Here is a 19,802-nt window from a genome sequence, read left to right as displayed (position 1 = left end):
CTCGTTCGGTCGTTAACTGCTATTCAAACGAACGATTATCATTTAGATTTGAACGATTTAATGATAATCTGAACGATAATCGTCCGGTGGAATAGGGCCCCTACAGTTTGAATGACTTTCCCTCCACGTGTTTTCAGGTATGCTCCCATCTCGAGGAATATCCTAAGGTAAAATCCTGAACGCTCATTGACTCGGGGGCAAAAATTCTTTACATTTTTAGCCCATCCATCAAGTATTACTCACGACCCAATGACTATCCACACGCACACTCGGCTCAGCTACGTGTGGTGGGTTATGGGTCACCCCCAAAACTATAGAAGAGAATTAAAAAACAAGACTGGCGGGAGAGGGAATGTGGTATGTCCGATCTCCTTGTGTCCTGAGGATACTTGGTGGAGCCAATGACCCCCAACGCTGACAGATCTGACGAAAATAAATGTAAATAAGGAGCAAGAACAAAGGGGAGTGGGCTGTGGTTACCTGGCTAATCCCTGTGATTATCAGCTCCAGTCCCTACAGGGAAACAGATGGCGGACGGATTACTATGGGGGTGGGGGAGGCTGATTACTCTTAAATGAGCACTGGCACTTTAAAAAAAAAAATTTTTGACATGTCCTAGAGATGTTAAAAGTTTTGATCGTTTTGGTGTTCTGATCCTCGCTGATCATTAGAGAGAGCAATCTCCTGCGGCGAGTCCGGGTGAGAAGCCCCCAGCTCAGTGCTTCTCCCATTAGAGGAGGCCTGAACACTCAACTGATGACTGATCAACCCAAACGTTGACTCTAGAACACGACAAAAAAAGTTTTGTTAAAAGGGTTATCCAGTGTAAGAAAAACATGGCCACTTTCTGCACAGACAGCACCACTCTTGTCACTCTTTTTTGCAGCTCAGATCCATTGAAGTGAATGGAGCTTAACCCCTTAAGGTCCAAGCCAATTTTCGTTTTTGCGCTTTTGCTTTTTCCATTTTATGTTTAAAAGTCCATAGCGCTTGCATTTTTTCACCTAGAGACGTATATGAGCGCTTATTTTTTGCGAAACCAATTGTACTTTGCAATTACAGGCATAATTTTTCCATAAAATATGCTGCGAAACCGGAAAAAAATCATTTGCGCTGTCAAATTGAAAAAAAAACTAATTTGTTTTGAATTCGGGGAGTTTTGCATTTACGCCGTTCGCCCTATGGTAAAACTGACTTGTTATTCATGTTCCTCAAGTCGTTACGATTACTATGATATATAACATGTATAACTTATATTGTATCTGATGGCCTGTAAAAAATTCAAACCATTGTTAACAAATATATGTCACTTAAAATCGCTCCATTCCCAGGCTTATAGCGCTTTTATCCTTTGGTCTATGGGGCTGTGTGAGGTGTCAGTTTTTGCGCCATGATGCGTTCTTTCTACCGGTACCTTGATTGCGCATATACGACTTTTTGATCGCTTTTTATTACATTTTTTCTGGATTTGATGCGACCAAAAATGCGCAATTTTGCACTTTGGGATTTTTTTGCGCTGACGCCGTTTACCGTGCGAGATCAGGAATGTGATTAATGAATAGTTCGGGCGATTACGCGCGCGGCGATACTAAATATGTTTATTTATTTATTTATTACTTTATATTTATAAAATGGGAAAAGGGGGGTGATTTGGACTTTTATTAGGGGAGGGGATTTTTTATTAATAAAAACACTTTTTTACTTTTTTTTTACATACACTAGAAGTCCCCCTGGGGGACTTGTATATACACAGTACTGATCTCTCATAGAGATCATTGCTGTGTATATACACAGCAAAGATCCATGAGATCGGTCATAGATTGCTATGGCCTGCTGCAGGCCACAGCAATCTACTGCCGAGCCGGGATCAGCGTCATTCCGACGCTGAGGCCCGGCACGGGCAGAAGAACGGATCTCCCCCCCGTGATCGCATCGCGGGGGGGAGATCCAACCCACTAGACACCAGGGATGTGATGTCTGAAGCCCTTCAATGCAGCTGTCAGGTTTGACAGCTGCATTGAAGTGCTTAATTAGCCGGCGCGGCAACGGGACCCGCGCCGGCTAACAGAGGCACTGCCCGGCTGCACGTGTCAGCCGGGATCAGCGCCGTTCAGAGCGGGGTCCCGGCGGGACCCCGCTCTGAACCCCCCCCGCGGCGCCATGACGTATTAGATACGTCATGGGTCGCTAAGGGGTTAAAGGAGAAGTTTGGCAAATTTCTTTTTATTTAAATTTTGTATTTCCCCCCAAAAGTTATACAGATCACCAATATACACTTATTATGGGAAATGCTTATAAAGCATTTTTTTCCCCTGCACTTTTACTACTGCATCAAGGCTTCACTTCCTGGATAACATGGTGATGTCACTTCCTGGATAACATGGTGATGTCACTTCCTGGATAACATGGTGATGTCACTTCCTGGATAACATGGTGATGGCAGGATCTGACTCCCAGAGCTGTGCGGGCTGTGGCTTCTGGAGAGGATGATGGCAGAGGGATGCTCAGTGTCCCTCCAGTGCCGTGTCTCTCAGTGTCCCCCTGCCATCATCCTCTCCAGCAGCCACAGCCCGCACAGCTCTGGGAGTCGGGTCGTGACATTACCATGTTATCCAGGAAGTGACATCACCATGTTATCCAGGAAGTGACATCACCATGTTATCCAGGAAGTGACATCACCATGTTATCCAGGAAGTGACATCACCATGTTTATCCAGGAAGTGACATCACCATGTTATCCAGGAAGTGAAGCCTTGATGCAGTAGTAAGTACAGGGAAAGAAGCACTTTATAAACATTTCCCGTAATAAGTGTATATTGGGGATTTGTATAACTTTTGGGGGGCAATACAATACTTTAATAAAAATTTTTGCTCGATTTCTCCTTTAATTGCAAACCACACCTGGACTGGAGACAAGAGTTGTGTCTCTGGAAGTAAGCAGCCGTGTTTTTCACTGGATAACCCCTTTAAAGTGACAGGGCCCACTATAAGGGCCCTATTACATGGGACGATTATATGGAAATTATTTATATCGTTCGAATCTAAATGATAATCGTCCTGTGTAATTGCAGGCAATGATCAAAAAATTGATTGAGCATCGTTGATTTAGATCTGAGCCTAAAATCATTGTTAATTGTTCGCTGTAATTGCGCATTCGTTCACTAATCGTTCAGTGTAATTGCACATCGTTCCTTCTTTTGCTGGGATCAGAAGGAGTTAACGATCTTGGAAGAGGGTAGTCATCGAGGATTTCCTTTCACTTTACTAAAAATTGTGACCTCGCAGATCAAATCTACTGTTGACTCCATTAGGTAATAGTCTGTGAACTACCATCATCCCATGGCGTATACCACATTCCTAATCTCTGCAGTATTGGGAAAGCTGAGGGACAACCCCCATCGGAGCCGTAACAATAGCTACTGCTGCATGGGGGTGACTGATCGGTCTCCTGACAGCCAAGATGGCAGCCAGTCATTGTTTGTGGTGCTTCGTCTTTACTCCGCACTGTGGACACTGGGCGTTCAACCAATATTACATGTAAATACAGTTTTGCTTTGATATCAGGCTAGAAGGGAGTGGACGATAAGAATAATGGGAGTTTTCTTCCTACTTTACTTGGCTGGGGTACAGGTACACTGAGCTGTGCAGTCATACCCATCACCTACAATACAGGTACATGCTGACTGCACCTGCCAAGCTTTCATATGCTTCTTAAATGTTTGATCTAACTGGTTGCTATAGGAAACATCACTGATCTTAAAGGGATTGTTCACTTTCAGTACAACTGTTCATATAATGCGCTCCCTTATATATACGACTAATCCTTTGATGACTTCTTAAAGGGGATTTCCACCCAAAAACCTAAAATTGGACATATATTAGTACGTGAAAAGTTAAACCATAAGGCAAGGTTTGGTCCTTACATCTATTTTACTTAAAGAGATAATGGTATCTGTCCATTCAGCTGTGATGGCCATTTAAGCAAGAACAAAAACTAAAAGTACCAGCTTTCACCTCTGAATTAGATTCACGGCAACACTGTCACTTTACCGCTGAGAACACAGTGACAAAACCATAGGTGATTGTCTGTTTTTGAGGAACTGACAACCACTGCACTTCCTGTCTGGACTCTTGCCAAAATGGCCGCCCCCGATTGAACAGGAACGTGGCCATATCTTTGTAAGTAAACCAGATATAATTACCAGATTTTGGCTCCTGTTTCTCTGTCTGATGTGTTGCTGTTTAAAATCATTTGGTTTTGGGTGGAAATTCCCTTGAAGTGTCATTACCTGAGGGCCTGGATGATAGATTCTCTGCAGTGTCTGCATTTCTCTGTCTTGCCTGGTGATTATTATTCAGACTTTGCTCTTGCACACAAAGACTATAAAAAAAGAGAATAAAGCTTGTGTACCGGAGGATTAGCCGCCTGGGCTGGGCACACAAACAAGGCTCTGCCTGTATTTCCCAGTCAGCAGTCAGGTCCTGACCTTACAGCTCTTATCGGGACTAGTAACCTCCTCTCTATGTTCTGTGTCTGGGCCGGATAAGGGAATAACACATGTATCAGGCACAGACCCCATTCACGTCACTCTCCCTGTTTACTTTGGATCTCGTCGTCTTCCAACCTACTTCGTACTGCAATGGTTTTCATCATTGACGTCAAAGGAGAAAAATGTGACAAATAAAAGAATCCAGGAAGGTTTATCATGTGGATCGGGGAAGCAACAACGACACAAAGTTTTGTTCTGTCTTAGAAAAAGGGGGTTGTCAAGTTGTTAAAGGGGTTTATTTGCAAAAACTGAATGAGCCCCTTAAAGGGGCCGTGTCTCACATCAGCTTCTGATTAACTGTTCGGCAGAGCGGACACAGCGCCATTCATTGTGTAGTGGCCGTTCTGGGTTACTGCAGCCCAGCTCATTGATGAGCTGTAATACCACACACAACCATAGGACAGGCGTGGCACTGTTTTTGAAATAAAGCAGCCATGTTTCTCTAATCCTGGACAATCCCTTAAATACGTTACAGGGAGATACTATAGTCACAGAAGCCAGGTCATGTGATTACATGGTTGTGACATCACGAGTTGTCAGGACTGTGGCTGGTGGAGGTATATACGGTCCTGTGCTTTATATTTATGTAATACTGAAACATCCCTCTATGCCATCTAGAGACCTACACATATCCCTAATTCTCTAGGTGAGACTCTTCCTCGCCGATGCGGGCGGCACTTACACTGACAGGTATTGGATATCCCGCCCCAGCAGGACATATTATATTATTATTATTAACATCTCAGCTCTGACTATCCCGGGTGAGACACGTCCAGTGACGTCCGTGATAACACAGGGAGTGAACTTCTTTAGGAAAAGAATGGTGCGTTTACACGAAACGATTATCGTGCGAATTTGCGCGATAACGATCAAATTCGAACGATAATCGTACATGTAAACGCAGCGAACGATCAAACGATGAACGAGAAATCGACTCAAATAGTCGTTCGTCGTTCACAAAAAATTCACAGATCGTTCCGTGTAAACAGTCAATCGCGCATTTAACCAATGTGTGAGATAGGCTTAAGCGATCGCAAAGCGAATTTTCTGTACGATATATCGTACCGTCTAAACGCTGATCGTTATGAAAAAAAATCGTTACTCCGACATCGTTAATCGTACGATCGGGCCAATTATCGTTTTGTGTAAACGCACCTGAAAAACTTTCTATAAAACTTTTATTGCACACCGGCCCCCCCCTCCACCCCCACCACAAGTGAGGCAATATGACTGACAGGTGGTGATACCCGCTATATACTGGCATGCTGATGTGAGTTCACCACAGCCAGGTGTGACCCCATCCGCAGCAGCCAGGTGTGACCCCCACTTCTCAGCAGCCAGGTGAGGAATTTCCGTCACGTCATCAGCCATGTATGTAACACCTACAGCACAACGCTGGAGTATGTAATTCTTCTACACCATGTGGGGTGGTATCGCTAACATAGATGATATTTCAGGCTACCTATGCCCATCTGATAATCTGGTTATCTGGTAACAGTGACGCTAGCTCCAGTCGCTCTGCCCGTCCTCATCCTCAGCTCACACATTCCAAGACAGGGAGTAGCGTCTGGGGTCAGATCGGTCCTGCAGACGTCACTGCCGAGAACGCCTGGGCCGCAGCGCGGGTCACTTAGTAACCAGTAACAGCGTGTACATAGGAGCTCCCAGACGCTCCGCATGACCTGCCCTGCCAGCTGCAGCACTGGAGGGGTTAATGGATCACATGATCACGACTAGACGCTAATACACCCCTAGTGCACACAATGGCGTGAGCTGCAAATAAATGCACAGAGCTACGAGACTGTCAGAACAAGAGAGAATGACGGGGTTAATGCCTGGATGTAACTGCAGCAACCCCTCAGCTGTGAGAAGCATTCAGCCTGGGGGTATACACAGGAATCCCTCCAGTCCCTGACAGCAAGAAGAGGTCCTGAAAATAGGAAAGTTGCCGAACTTTTCACTATATGACAGTTAAGCGTCACTGACAAAACTGGAACACCCCTTTAAGGAAATAACTGCGAGGGACATAAAGCTTAGCAGATTTCCAGAATATCTCCCCAGCCCACATTCCTGGAATAGCGGCCAGGCAGGGGCGCTACAGGACGCAGCAGCAGACCTGAGGATGGTGGAGAGGGCGATATCCGCTGATTCATCAGGGCTCATCACCGCGCCGCTATGTGTGGCAGGTGCCATGATGATTTCCTGGCACATGAGACATCACATTCCGGGACATGAGACCGAGCCAGCGTGTCAGGAGAAAGTTCACAGGGAGCCGCCAGACCCGGCCCTGCCAGGGCACAGTACAGTACACTACCGGATAATAGGAAAGAGACTAGAACAGAGTCCCTAATGGCCATTACTACATAACTAAGAAACCCGGGGGACGACCTGTGACCCAGTGTAGGTGGGGGGTGCTGCAGTATACATATATATATACATGGTATACTATCGGATAATAGGGCAGTGACTAGAACAGAGTCCCTAATGGCCATTACAGGGGGCATTACTACATAACTAAGGGACCTGCTGAGAAACCCAGGGGACGACCTGTGACCCAGTGTAGGTGGGGGGTGCTGCAGTATACATATATATATATACATACATGGTATACTACCGGATAATAGGGAAGTGACTAGAACAGAGTCCCTAATGGCCATTACAGGGGGCATTACTACATAACTAAGGGACCTGCTGAAAAACCCAGGGGACGACCAGTGACCCAGTGTAGGTGGGGGGGTGCTGCAGTATACATATATACATTCATAGTATATCAAGGAAATGTGTGTATACAGTATTGGGAAAGTACATAGCTCCCCAGCAGCTGGTGAGCAACCGTGTGCCAACCCGCACAACAAAGGGGCCAGTATACTGATAGTGACGTGTCCTCACTACACTGTGTGTATACAAGGATTATATGTATCCAGGGTGACTACAATATACTGCTGTATAGGGGAACTGCATCAATAACTATCTATCTATTATCTATCTTCTATCTATCTCCTATCTATGTAACCTGCAATCTATTGTTCCCTGTTATCAGCCACATCTGGTTCATACCCTGCTCTGTTCCTGAGTCTTATAATAGAGTATGGTGGCTCAGAGGTTGGCGCTCTATAACCATTATCACCACACCTGGTCTCTGGGAAGCTGCAAGTATATAATGATTTAGGTTGCACTACCCATGGCCTTCACCTCCACAGGTAACCATACAAGTACAGGTAATCCTATGACCCTTTACACAATGACCATGACCCTTCCCCAAGCCAATAGTAATCACACTCCATCGCTCACTGGGACAGATTTATGGCGGCCTGTGGTGTCAGCTATTTGCAGTCTGAGCCCGCTGTCCGTCTATAAACCAGCCGGACACCCTTTCCTCTGATTTCACAGCCCGATAAGCAGCGGAGGAATGTGACTCTCATTTTTAGGCAATGTCGTACACATGCAATGTTTCTACAAGAGCCAGACATATGCAGGTCCATAACCTGCACCTATGAGGGTCTCCAGGCTCTGCAGGGAGGTGGTCTCTAACCTGTGGATCTCCAACTGTTATAGGGAATCACACAACCTTTTAGGTACAGCAATGGGAACATGTGCCGGCAGTTTACACCCCAACACATTGGCCCAAGGCAAGTGAACAATTCTCGGGGACAACTCATGGTAAAGTTGACCAAAGTTCCCAAACTTTGACAATCGGCTCCATCAGTCCAACCATACTGAAGATTGTTGGCCGATACATGAAACTAGATGTTTACAGCAAAAGCTCTGCACAGAAGCCCATGGAGCACTTATTTCTAGCAACTTTATAAACAGTAGTAGAGGTGATGATTCCAGCACTCTGGAAATTTCTTCACAGAAAATACACCGTACCTCCTGGCATCGAAAGTGGTGAGCTGCCTTAACCCTTTGAGGACCAGGCCCAAAATGACCCAGTGGACCGCGCAAATTTTGATCTTAGTGTTTCAGTTTTTCCCTCCTCCCCTTCTAAGAGCTCTAGCACTCTCAGTTTTCTATCTACAAGCCATGTAAGTGCTTGTTTTTTACAGGAATAGTTGTACTTTGTAATGGCATCATTCATTTTACCATAACATGTATGATGGAATCCCAAATATATTATTTATGAAGATATAAATTGGTGAAATCGTAAATAAGAATGCAATATGGTAACGTTTGGGGGGTTCCTGTGTCTACGTAATGCACTATATGGTAACAGCGACATGACACTATTATTCTATAGGTCAGCCCGAACACAACCATATGCAGGTTTACGCAGATTCTCTAATGTTATATATTTTTTTTAAATGAAATCCTTTTTTTTGGCAATTAATTATAAATAAAATGGGACTATTGTGACGCTTATAACGGTTTTATTTTTTCACCTACGGGGCTGTATGGGGTGTCATTTTTTCCGCCATGGTCTCTAGTTTTTATTCATACCATATTTGTGAAGATCGGACGTTTTGATCACTTTTTATTAATTTTTTTATATATATAATGTAACATAAAATCGGTAATCCGCGCACTTTTTTCCCTCTTTTCGTGTACGCCGTTTACCGTTCGCAATGACGCTTGTTATATTTTAATAGATCGGACAATTACGCACGCTACGGTATATTATATGTTTATCTATTTATTTATTTTTATATGTTTTATTTATATAATGGGAAAGGGGGGTGATTTCAACTTTTATTGGGGGAGGGGTTTTGGGGTAGTGTAATAGTGTTTTTAACTTTTTTTTTTTTACACATTTGAAGTCCCTTTGGGGGACTTTTACATTCACTACTTTGATTTCTACACTGATGAATGCTATGCCATAGGCATAGCATTGATCAGTGTTATCGGCGCTCTGCTCATTGAGCCTGCCTGTGCAGGCTCAGTGTAGCAGATCGCCGATCGGACCGCACGGAGGCAGGTGAGAGAGCTCCGGCGGCCCGTTTTACCGATCGGGACCCCCGCAGTCACACTGCGGGGGTCCCGATCGGTAGGTGACAGGGGACTCCCCCTGTCACTTACACTTAAACGCCGCGGTCGCGGCGCGATCGCGGCGTTTAAGGAGTTAATGACACGCGGCAGCGCGATCGCTGCAGCGTGTCATTACCGGTGAGGTCCCGGCTGCTGATTGCAGCCGGCCCCCACCTGCTATGAAGCACGCTCCGCTCCGGAGCGCGCTTCATAGCGGGAGAAACACCCAGGGCGTACAGTTACGCCCTAGGTCGTCTGGGGACAGACTTCCATGGCGTAACTATACGCCCTGGGTCGTCTAAGGGTTAAAGGAGAAGTCAGGCGAAAATTTTGATTAAAGTATTGTATTGCCCCCCAAAAGTTATACAAATCACCAACATACACTTATTACGGGAAATGCTTATATAGTGGTTTTTTTCCCTGCACTTACTACTGCATCAAGGTTTCACTTCCTGGATAACATGGTGATGTCACTTCCTGGATAACATGGTGATGTCACTTCCTGGATAACATGGTGATGTCACTTCCTGGATAACATGGTGATGTCACTTCCTGGATAACATGGTGATGTCACGACCCGACTCCCAGAGCTGTGCGGGCTGTGACTGCTGGAGAGGATGATGACAGAGGGATGCTTAGTGTCCCTCCAGTGCCCTGTGTCCCTCAGTGTTCCCTCTGCCATCATCCTCTCCAGCAGCCACAGCCTGCACAGCTCTGGGAGTCGGGTCGTGACATCACCATGTTATCCAGGAAGTGAAGCCTTGATGTAGTAGTAAGTGCAGGGAAAAAAGCACTTTATAAGAATTTCCTGTAATAAGTGTATATCGGTAATTTGTATAACTTTTGGGGGCAATACAATACGTTAATAAAAAATTTCACTGGACTTCTCCTTTAAACCTACTCAACTATATTTACAGTCAACCAGACAACCCCTTTAAATCTCTGCATTCCATGTAGAAAAGTGCAGGGGCAAAATATAGAATGTAAACAGTCGGGAACTGGGCAATCATACTGGTTATAATTTCCAACCAGTCAGAAACTGGGCGACCTTACTGGTAATGAGTCCATGTTAAATGACCTTTGCATGGGACTACGTCAGTTCTAATAATCCCAAAGTAGGCGAAAAAAGGACTTCCCATCAGATGCTAACCGGTGAAAGGTTACATGACCAGGCTCTTACATCACCTACACAGATACCAGGCTGCCGGCACCCTCGTACATGTTGATGCTTCCTCTGAGATCACAGGGTGAGTCATCCCATGAAGTCACGGGCCCTGCCTCAACACCTCACGGGTCGTGATCCAGCATGTCATGTTCATTCATCAAATTATACAGTATCACACGGCTGGTAAACACCGGCTGCCCAGGGCATAGAGTGGGCATCTATCTATACCCAGGGTCCCAACATTACTGTCCAGCTTATGCTAAACTACATGCCCATTGCTGTACCCAAAAATCCGTATGATCTTCTACAACAGTGACCATGGGTTGGCATCCTAGGCCACAGCCCGCGCCTGTGATGATGGCTCCACCTACATATAGCAGAATTATCCTACCAGGATGGGAAATGGAGCGTCTGTATCTAGTCATACCCCAGGGACTCCAAACATTCCAAGGTTGTTGAAGGCGCGGAGTGATATGGTAACCATGTAGGTGATCGGCACTGTAGGTCCATACGTGTCACCCTAGCACATGGACCCTTCTCTGCTGTGTAGCTCAGGATCTGACTAACGATACACAAGGTTATTTATGGGAACCCGTTAGGATGGTTCCCAATCTTCCAATGCCCAAGAACCATACATTAAAGGGGAGATGCCTAGATACATACTGTGTACAGAAGGTGGTAGATAACCCATGGTTCTCTTTGATCCCGAACATGTGACCCTCCAGCTGTTACAAAACTACAACTCCCATCATGCCCTGATAGGCCCAGGTCTTCTCTCTTGGGGTGTGAATGGCTCACACATGTTCCCATTGCTGTACCCAATAAGTTAGTGACACCCCCACCTCCTCCTATGGCTGTCCAGCTGTTGAAAAACTACAACTTCGAGGAAGTCCTGACGGCCTTAGCCCAACATTAGATTGTCCGTTACCAAGTGGGAGGAAGCCAACCCTGGTGTACTGAACTGTAAGGGTACCCAATGGTTTATCTGCCCTGGTGGTGCTCAACGCCAGGATGGCCCAAGACCTAAAGACCCTTGTCTGTCTACAGCCGGATAGTTACTCACCCTCTGGGCTTGTGTGATCATCTTTCGGACCACTTCTTTGATATGAGGCTGGCCATCGATGGGTGGCTGCATGTACACCGCCGCCCGGGTCACCCCTCTGTAGGCCACTGTGTCCGGCCACCCCAAATCCAACTCCGGGATGGAGCAGTCCGACCTATCCGGCCAGTATTCCAAAGAATGTTCCACCCCCTCCTCGGGGTCGCCATCTCCCTCCAGCTCAGACTTGTCCACACTTTTCCTGGGGATGCTGGAGTCGGGATCGAAGGGTTCCACCCGGCTCACAATGTTGGCCAGCTCCAGCTCGGACAGGAAGTCTCGGATCTTCTCCTTCTTGACCACATCATAGAAGGTGTCTGGTCCCGAGGATACCAGGGCTTCCAGCGCCAACCGCTGCTCCTCGCTGTAGAAGAACTCAGGCTTGGTCTCACTGGATCTCCAGTTGACATTGTTATTGTCCAGGCACTGGAGCTGAGAGAGAGCCATGCTAAGGAATCCACTGGATCTCTGGGGGAGATCCCTGGAGAAGAGCTAAAGAAGAACTGGTGTAATTCCTGGCTGATGCCAGTCCCTGGGTGCAGAGGTGGATCCCAGTCCCTGGGTGCAGAGGTGGATCCCAGTCCCTGGGTGCAGAGGTGGATCCCAGTCCCTGGCTGCAGAGGTGGATCCCAGTCCCTGGCTGCAGAGGTGGATCCCAGTCCCTGGCTGCAGAGGTGGATCCCAGTCCCTGGCTGAAGAGGTGGATCCCAGTCCCTGGCTGCAGAGGTGGATCCCAGTCCCTGGCTGAAGAGGTGGATCCCAGTCCCTGGGTGCAGAGGTGGATCCCAGTCCCTGGGTGCAGAGGTGGATCCCAGTCCCTGGCTGCAGAAGTGGATCCCAGTCTCTGGCTGCAGAGGTGGATCCCAGTCTCTGGGTGCAGAGGTGGATCCCAGTCTCTGGGTGCAGAGGTGGATCCCAGTCCCTGGCTGCAGAGGTGGATCCCAGTGCCTGGGTGCCGAGGTGGACTAGATCCAGTAGTGAATCCCGATCCCTGGAGTGAGATCTAGTGGTGCCCAGCGCTACAGGTCCTGTCCTGGCGCTCACACTCATCCATGGCACCGGCAATGCCCCCTATCCCCGCAGTGTCCGGGTCCCCGCCGTCCTGCAGCCGGTCCTCGCTCCCGGATCTCTGTACACTGTGCTGCTCAACTCCCGGACTGAACAGGTAAGAGCGGCAGCAACTCGGATAAGCCCCGCCCCTCAACACGTGACACGGCCACGCCTCTCCAGGCCTCCGAATCACGTGATCGGCTTTCGTGACAGAGTGGAGCTGGAGCCGGTGCGAGAGAGGCCGCTGTTACCTGCGGGAGTATAAGGAGAGGAGTGCCCCCATAACAGTGCCAGCTGGAGTGCCTCCATAATAGTGCCAGCTGGAGTGCCTCCATAACAGTGCCAGCTGGAGTGCCTCCATAATAGTGCCAGCCGGAGTGCCTCCATAATAGTGCCAGCCGGAGTGCCTCCATAACAGTGCCAGCCGGAGTGCCTCCATAACAGTGCCAGCTGGAGTGCCTCCATAACAGTGCCAGCCGGAGTGCCTCCATAACAGTGCCAGCCGGAGAGCCTCCATAATAGAACCAGAGTGCCTCCATAACAGTGCCAGCTGAAGTGCCTCCATAATAGAATCGGAGTGCCTCCATAATACAATCGGAGTGCCTCCATAATAGTGCCAGCTGGAGTGCCTCCATAACTGCCAGCTGGAGAGCCTCCATAATAGAACCGGAGTGCCTCCATAACAGTTCCAGCTGGAGTGCCTCCATAATAGAACCGGAGTGCCTCCATAATAGTGCCAGCTGGAGTGCCTCCATAACAGTGCCAGCCGGAGTGCCTCCATAATAGAATCGGAGTGCCTCCATAACAGTGCCAGCTGGAGTGCCTCCATAATAGAACCGGAGTGCCTCCATAACAGTGCCAGCTGGAGTGCCTCCATAATAGAATCGGAGTGCCTCCATAATAGAACCGGAGTGCCTCCATAACAGTGCCAGCTGGAGTGCCTCCATAACAGTGCCAGCCGGAGTGCCTCCATAATAGAACCGGAGAGCCCCATAACAGTGCCAGCCGGAGTGCCTCCATAACAGTGCCAGCTGGAGTGCCTCCATAACAGTGCCAGCTGGAGTGCCTCCATAATAGTGCCAGCCGGAGTGCCTCCATAATAGAACCGGAGAGCCCCATAACAGTGCCGGCCATAATACAACCATAATAGCCTCCTCCCCTAACACACTCTGAATATAAGATGATGCCCCCCTCACCTCACACACATTGTATATATACCCTCACACACACTGTATATATACCCTCACACACACTGTATATATACCCTCACACACACATTGTATATATACCCTCACACACACTGTATATATACCCTCACACACACTGTATATATACCCTCACACACATTGTATATATACCCTCACACACACTGTATATATACCCTCACACACACTGTATATATACCCTCACACACATTGTATATATACCCTCACACACACATTGTATATATACCCTCACCTCACACACATTGTATATATACCCTCACACACATTGTATATATACCCTCACACACATTGTATATATACCCTCACACACATTGTATATATACTCAGCTTTTCTGCTTCAGTTCACACTGATTACGCCGTCTGCAGATTTACCTGCGATAGAGGATTTCCATGGCCCCGGGCCTCATTGCTTTGTGTGCTATGTGAGTCGGCGGTGACATCACTGAGATAAGACCACCGATAGCGGCAAACCAGTCTGACCAGGTAACACGCAGGTGATGTGTAACCCAGAGCTGCTGCGTGCTGTGATAAGTCGCATCACTTACCTGGGAGCTAAGGTGTATTCAGTCTGCAGCTGTCCCCCAACACTCCACCTTGGGTTAGTGGCCCCCCATTCTACCATGAGGTGGAGGCCTGCAGCTGTCCCCCAACACTCCACCTTGGGTTAGTGGCCCCCCATTCTACCATGAGGTGGAGGCCTGCAGCTGTCCCCCAACACTCCACCTTGGGTTAGTGGCCCCCCATTCTACCATGAGGTGGAGGCCTGCAGACAGGAGGTGTAAAGTGGTTTGGAGTTCAGGCCCTATTACACAGAGAGTTTGAAAACTCGCTATAACCACAGAAAATGGTTGATTATCTGCCCGTGTAATAGCGCCATCAAACAACAAACCATAAGCCGCTCATCGCTGTCATTCAGCCTGACGATTAATCATCATTGGCAGTTCACTGATCGTTCGCATATCTGTTATATTAAGTCGCTCACAGACTAAACATACTATGTGGGATGTCCTGAGCGAGCACCTAACCATCGTAATAACGATTATTAACCTCCACTATCGTTTTGTGTATTGTGGTAAGCGATTTCTGATCATTCTCAAAAGCCATAGTTTAGCAATCATTGATTATAGAACACGAAAATTGCTTTTAATACCAACTTAAGTGGCACCTGTATCACCTCTATATTATACACATTAGAGGTATATACTCAGTGATAACAGCTCAGTGCTAAACTCTTATCTGTGACAGTCAATATGGCCGACTGCCAGATAGCATAGTAACATGCCATTGTTACATATTAAATCGAATATGCAAAAGAACACTGCAGAGACACCATCACATGTCTCGACGTCAGTGAACTAGCCAGACCTTCCCTCCGGGAAGGAACAACCAAGCCAAAGCGTTCTCCAGTCAAGGAAACCACCTCAGCAAGGTATCCATCCACAGACAGCTGTTTCGGGGTTTTTGCCCCTCATCAGTGTGGAGTAGGTTTCTGGCTAGTGGGAGCAATGACTAGTAAGTGCATGCAAAAGGACGCTGGTTGACCTCAGGGAGATCAACCAAAACACCGCAGAGACACCATCACGTGTCTCAACGTCAGTGTATTCTAGAACATTGCCCTAGAAAATTCTAGAAAATTGTTACATATTAGGCTCCTATTACTTCCAGTACTAGGAATATTGCTGTAAACCTCCATAATACTAACCCATACAGTGCCGCACATCAAATGCTATAACATACTCTCTACACTGTATCCTGCACCTTCACTCTCTACACTGTATCCTGCACCTTCACTCTCTACACTGTATCCTGCACCCTTACCTCCCTACACTGTATCCTGCACCTTTACTCTCTACACTGTATCCTGCACCATCACTCTCTACACTGTATCCTGCACCATCACTCTCTACACTGTATCCTGCACCATCACTCTCTACACTGTATCCTGCACCATCACTCTCTACACTGTATCCTGCACCATCACTCTCTACACTGTATCCTGCACTGTTACTCTCTACACTGTATCCTGCACCGTTACTCTCTACACTGTATCCTGCACCTTTACTCTCTACACTGTATCCTGCACCTTTACTCTCTACACTGTATCCTGCACCTTCACTCTCTACACTGTATTCTGCACCTTTACTCTCTACACTGTATCCTGCACCTTCACTCTCTACACTGTATCCTGCACCTTTACTCTCTACACTGTATCATATACCTTTACTCTCTACACTGTATCCTGCACCTTTACTCTCTACACTGTATCCTGCACCTTCACTCTCTACACTGTATCCTGCACTGTTACTCTCTACACTGTATCCTGCACTGTTACTCTCTACACTGTATCCTGCACCTTCACTCTCTACACTGTATCCTTCACCTTTACTCTCTACACTGTATCCTGCACCTTCACTCTCTACACTGTATCCTTCACCTTTACTCTCTACACTGTATCCTGCACTCTTACTCTCTACACTGTATCCTGCACCTTCACTCTCTACACTGTATCCTGCACCTTTACTCTCTACACTGTATCCTGCACCTTTACTCTCTACACTGTATCCTGCACTGTTACTCTCTACACTGTATCCTGCACCTTTACTCTCTACACTGTATCCTGCACTGTTACTCTCTACACTGTATCCTGCACCTTTACTCTCTACACTGTATCCTGCACTGTTACTCTCTACACTGTATCCTGCACCTTTACTCTCTACACTGTATCCTGCACTGTTACTCTCTACACTGTATCCTGCACCTTCACTCTCTACACTGTATCCTGCACCTTCACTCTCTACACTGTATCCTGCACCTTCACTCTCTACACTGTATCCTGCACCTTTACTCTCTACACTGTATCCTGCACCTTCACTCTCTACACTGTATCATATACCTTTACTCTCTACACTGTATCCTGCACCTTTACTCTCTACACTGTATCCTGCACCTTTACTCTCTACACTGTATCCTGCACCTTCACTCTCTACACTGTATCCTGCACCTTTACTCTCTACACTGTATCCTGCACCTTCACTCTCTACACTGTATCCTGCACTGTTACTCTCTACACTGTATCCTGCACCGTTACTCTCTACACTGTATCCTGCACCTTCACTCTCTACACTGTATCCTTCACGTTTACTCTCTACACTGTATCCTGCACCTTTACTCTCTACACTGTATCCTGCACCTTCACTCTCTACACTGTATCATATACCTTTACTCTCTACACTGTATCCTGCACCGTTACTCTCTACACTGTATCCTGCACCTTTACTCTCTACACTGTATCCTGCACCTTCACTCTCTACACTGTATCTTGCACCTTTACTCTCTACTCTGTATCCTGCACCTTCACTCTCTACACTGTATCCTGCACCTTTACTCTCTACACTGTATCCTGCACCTTCACTCTCTACACTGTATCCTGCACTGTTACTCTCTACACTGTATCCTGCACCGTTACTCTCTACACTGTATCCTGCACTGTTACTCTCTACACTGTATCCTGCACCTTCACTCTCTACACTGTATCCTTCACGTTTACTCTCTACACTGTATCCTGCACTCTTACTCTCTACACTGTATCCTGCACCTTCACTCTCTACACTGTATCCTGCACCTTTACTCTCTACACTATATCCTGCACCGTTACTCTCTACACTGTATCCTGCACTGTTACTCTCTACACTGTATCCTGCACCTTTACTCTCTACACTGTATCCTGCACCTTTACTCTCTACACTGTATCCTGCACCGTTACTCTCTACACTGTATCCTGCACCTTTACTCTCTACACTGTATCCGGCACTGTTACTCTCTACACTGTATCCTGCACCGTTACTCTCTACACTGTATCCTGCACCTTCACTCTCTACACTGTATCCTTCACGTTTACTCTCTACACTGTATCCTGCACTCTTACTCTCTACACTGTATCCTGCACCTTCACTCTCTACACTGTATCCTGCACCTTTACTCTCTACACTATATCCTGCACCGTTACTCTCTACACTGTATCCTGCACTGTTACTCTCTACACTGTATCCTGCACTGTTACTCTCTACACTGTATCCTGCACCTTTACTCTCTACACTGTATCCTGCACCGTTACTCTCTACACTGTATCCTGCACCTTTACTCTCTACACTGTATCCTGCACTGTTACTCTCTACACTGTATCCTGCACCGTTACTCTCTACACTGTATCCTGCACCTTCACTTTCTACACTGTATCCTGCACCTTCACTCTCTACACTGTATCCTGCACCTTCACTCTCTACACTGTATCCTGCACCTTCACTCTCTACACTGTATCCTGCACCTTCACTCTCTACACTGTATCATATACCTTCACTCTCTACACTGTATCCTGCACCGTTACTCTCTACACTGTATCCTGCACCTTTACTCTCTACACTGTATCCTGCACCTTCACTCTCTACACTGTATCTTGCACCTTTACTCTCAACTCTGTATCCTGCACCTTTACTCTCTACACTGTATCCTGCACCTTCACTCTCTACACTGTATCCTGCACCTTTACTCTCTACACTGTATCATATACCTTTACTCTCTACACTGTATCCTGCACCTTTACTCTCTACACTGTATCCTGCACCATCACTCTCTACACTGTATCCTGCACCTTCACTCTCTACACTGTATCCTGCACTGTTACTCTCTACACTGTATCCTGCACCTTTACTCTCTACACTGTATCCTGCACCTTCACTCTCTACACTGTATCCTTCACCTTTACTCTCTACACTGTATCCTGCACCTTTACTCTCTACACTGTATCCTGCACCTTCACTCTCTACACTGTATCCTGCACCTTTACTCTCTACACTATATCCTGCACCGTTACTCTCTACACTGTATCCTGCACTGTTACTCTCTACACTGTATCCTGCACCGTTACTCTCTACACTGTATCCTGCACTGTTACTCTCTACACTGTATCCTGCACTGTTACTCTCTACACTGTATCCTGCACCTTTACTCTCTACACTGTATCCTGCACCTTTACTCTCTACACTGTATCCTGCACCTTTACTCTCTACACTGTATCCTGCACCTTTACTCTCTCCACTGTATCCTGCACCTTTAGTCTCTACACTGTATCCTGCACCTTTACTCTCTACACTGTATCCTGCACCTTTACTCTCTACACTGTATCATATACCTTTACTCTCTACACTGTATCCTGCACCTTTACTCTCTACACTGTATCCTGCACCATTACTCTCTACACTGTATCATATACCTTTACTCTCTACACTGTATCCTGCACCTTCACTCTCTACACTGTATCCTGCACCTTCACTCTCTACACTGTTTCCTGCACCATTACTCTCTACACTGTATCCTGCACTCTTACTCTCTACACTGTATCCTGCACCTTTACTCTCTACACTGTATCCTGCACCTTCACTCTCTACACTGTATCCTGCACTGTTACTCTCTACACTGTATCCTGCACCTTCACTCTCTACACTGTATCCTGCACCTTCACTCTCTACATTGGTTGACAGGACTGCAGTGTCTGCTAATGCTGCTTGTTATGTTTCGTGAATTTCTCATTTAATGTCTCTGTAAGCTTTGGAGCCGTTTTAGGCCCTGTACCCCACCCTAACCTCACCCACCCACCCCAACATCTTCTATACAGCTGAGTAAATCTTAGAAGTGTGTACTTGATTAACGTTCACCAGAGCGAGGCATTGTTCTTGTATCAGGTTTATTAGAAG

General features: G+C 46.8%; 2 protein-coding genes across 4 annotated transcripts in view; one reads left to right on the top strand and one right to left on the bottom strand.

Annotated features, from left to right (window-relative positions):
* The window catches only part of FAM83G (family with sequence similarity 83 member G), a 34,622-nt gene extending 21,682 nt beyond the window's left edge, over positions 1-12,940 (bottom strand). Inside the window, exon 1 of the mRNA XM_069984210.1 lies at positions 11,741-12,940. Coding sequence (XP_069840311.1) covers positions 11,741-12,223 — 483 coding nt within the window. The 5' untranslated portion in view covers positions 12,224-12,940. The remainder of the gene's footprint in view (positions 1-11,740) is intronic.
* SLC5A10 (solute carrier family 5 member 10) overlaps positions 1-19,802 on the top strand; it is a 90,896-nt gene that overhangs the window by 44,268 nt on the left and 26,826 nt on the right. The gene's annotated exons all lie outside the window — the stretch shown is intronic.

This window comes from Dendropsophus ebraccatus, chromosome 9, assembly GCF_027789765.1.
Source record: "Dendropsophus ebraccatus isolate aDenEbr1 chromosome 9, aDenEbr1.pat, whole genome shotgun sequence".
Lineage (NCBI taxonomy): Eukaryota > Metazoa > Chordata > Amphibia > Anura > Hylidae > Dendropsophus > Dendropsophus ebraccatus.
Note: the sequence above shows the minus strand (reverse complement) of the source record. Positions and strands in the feature narration are given on the sequence as shown.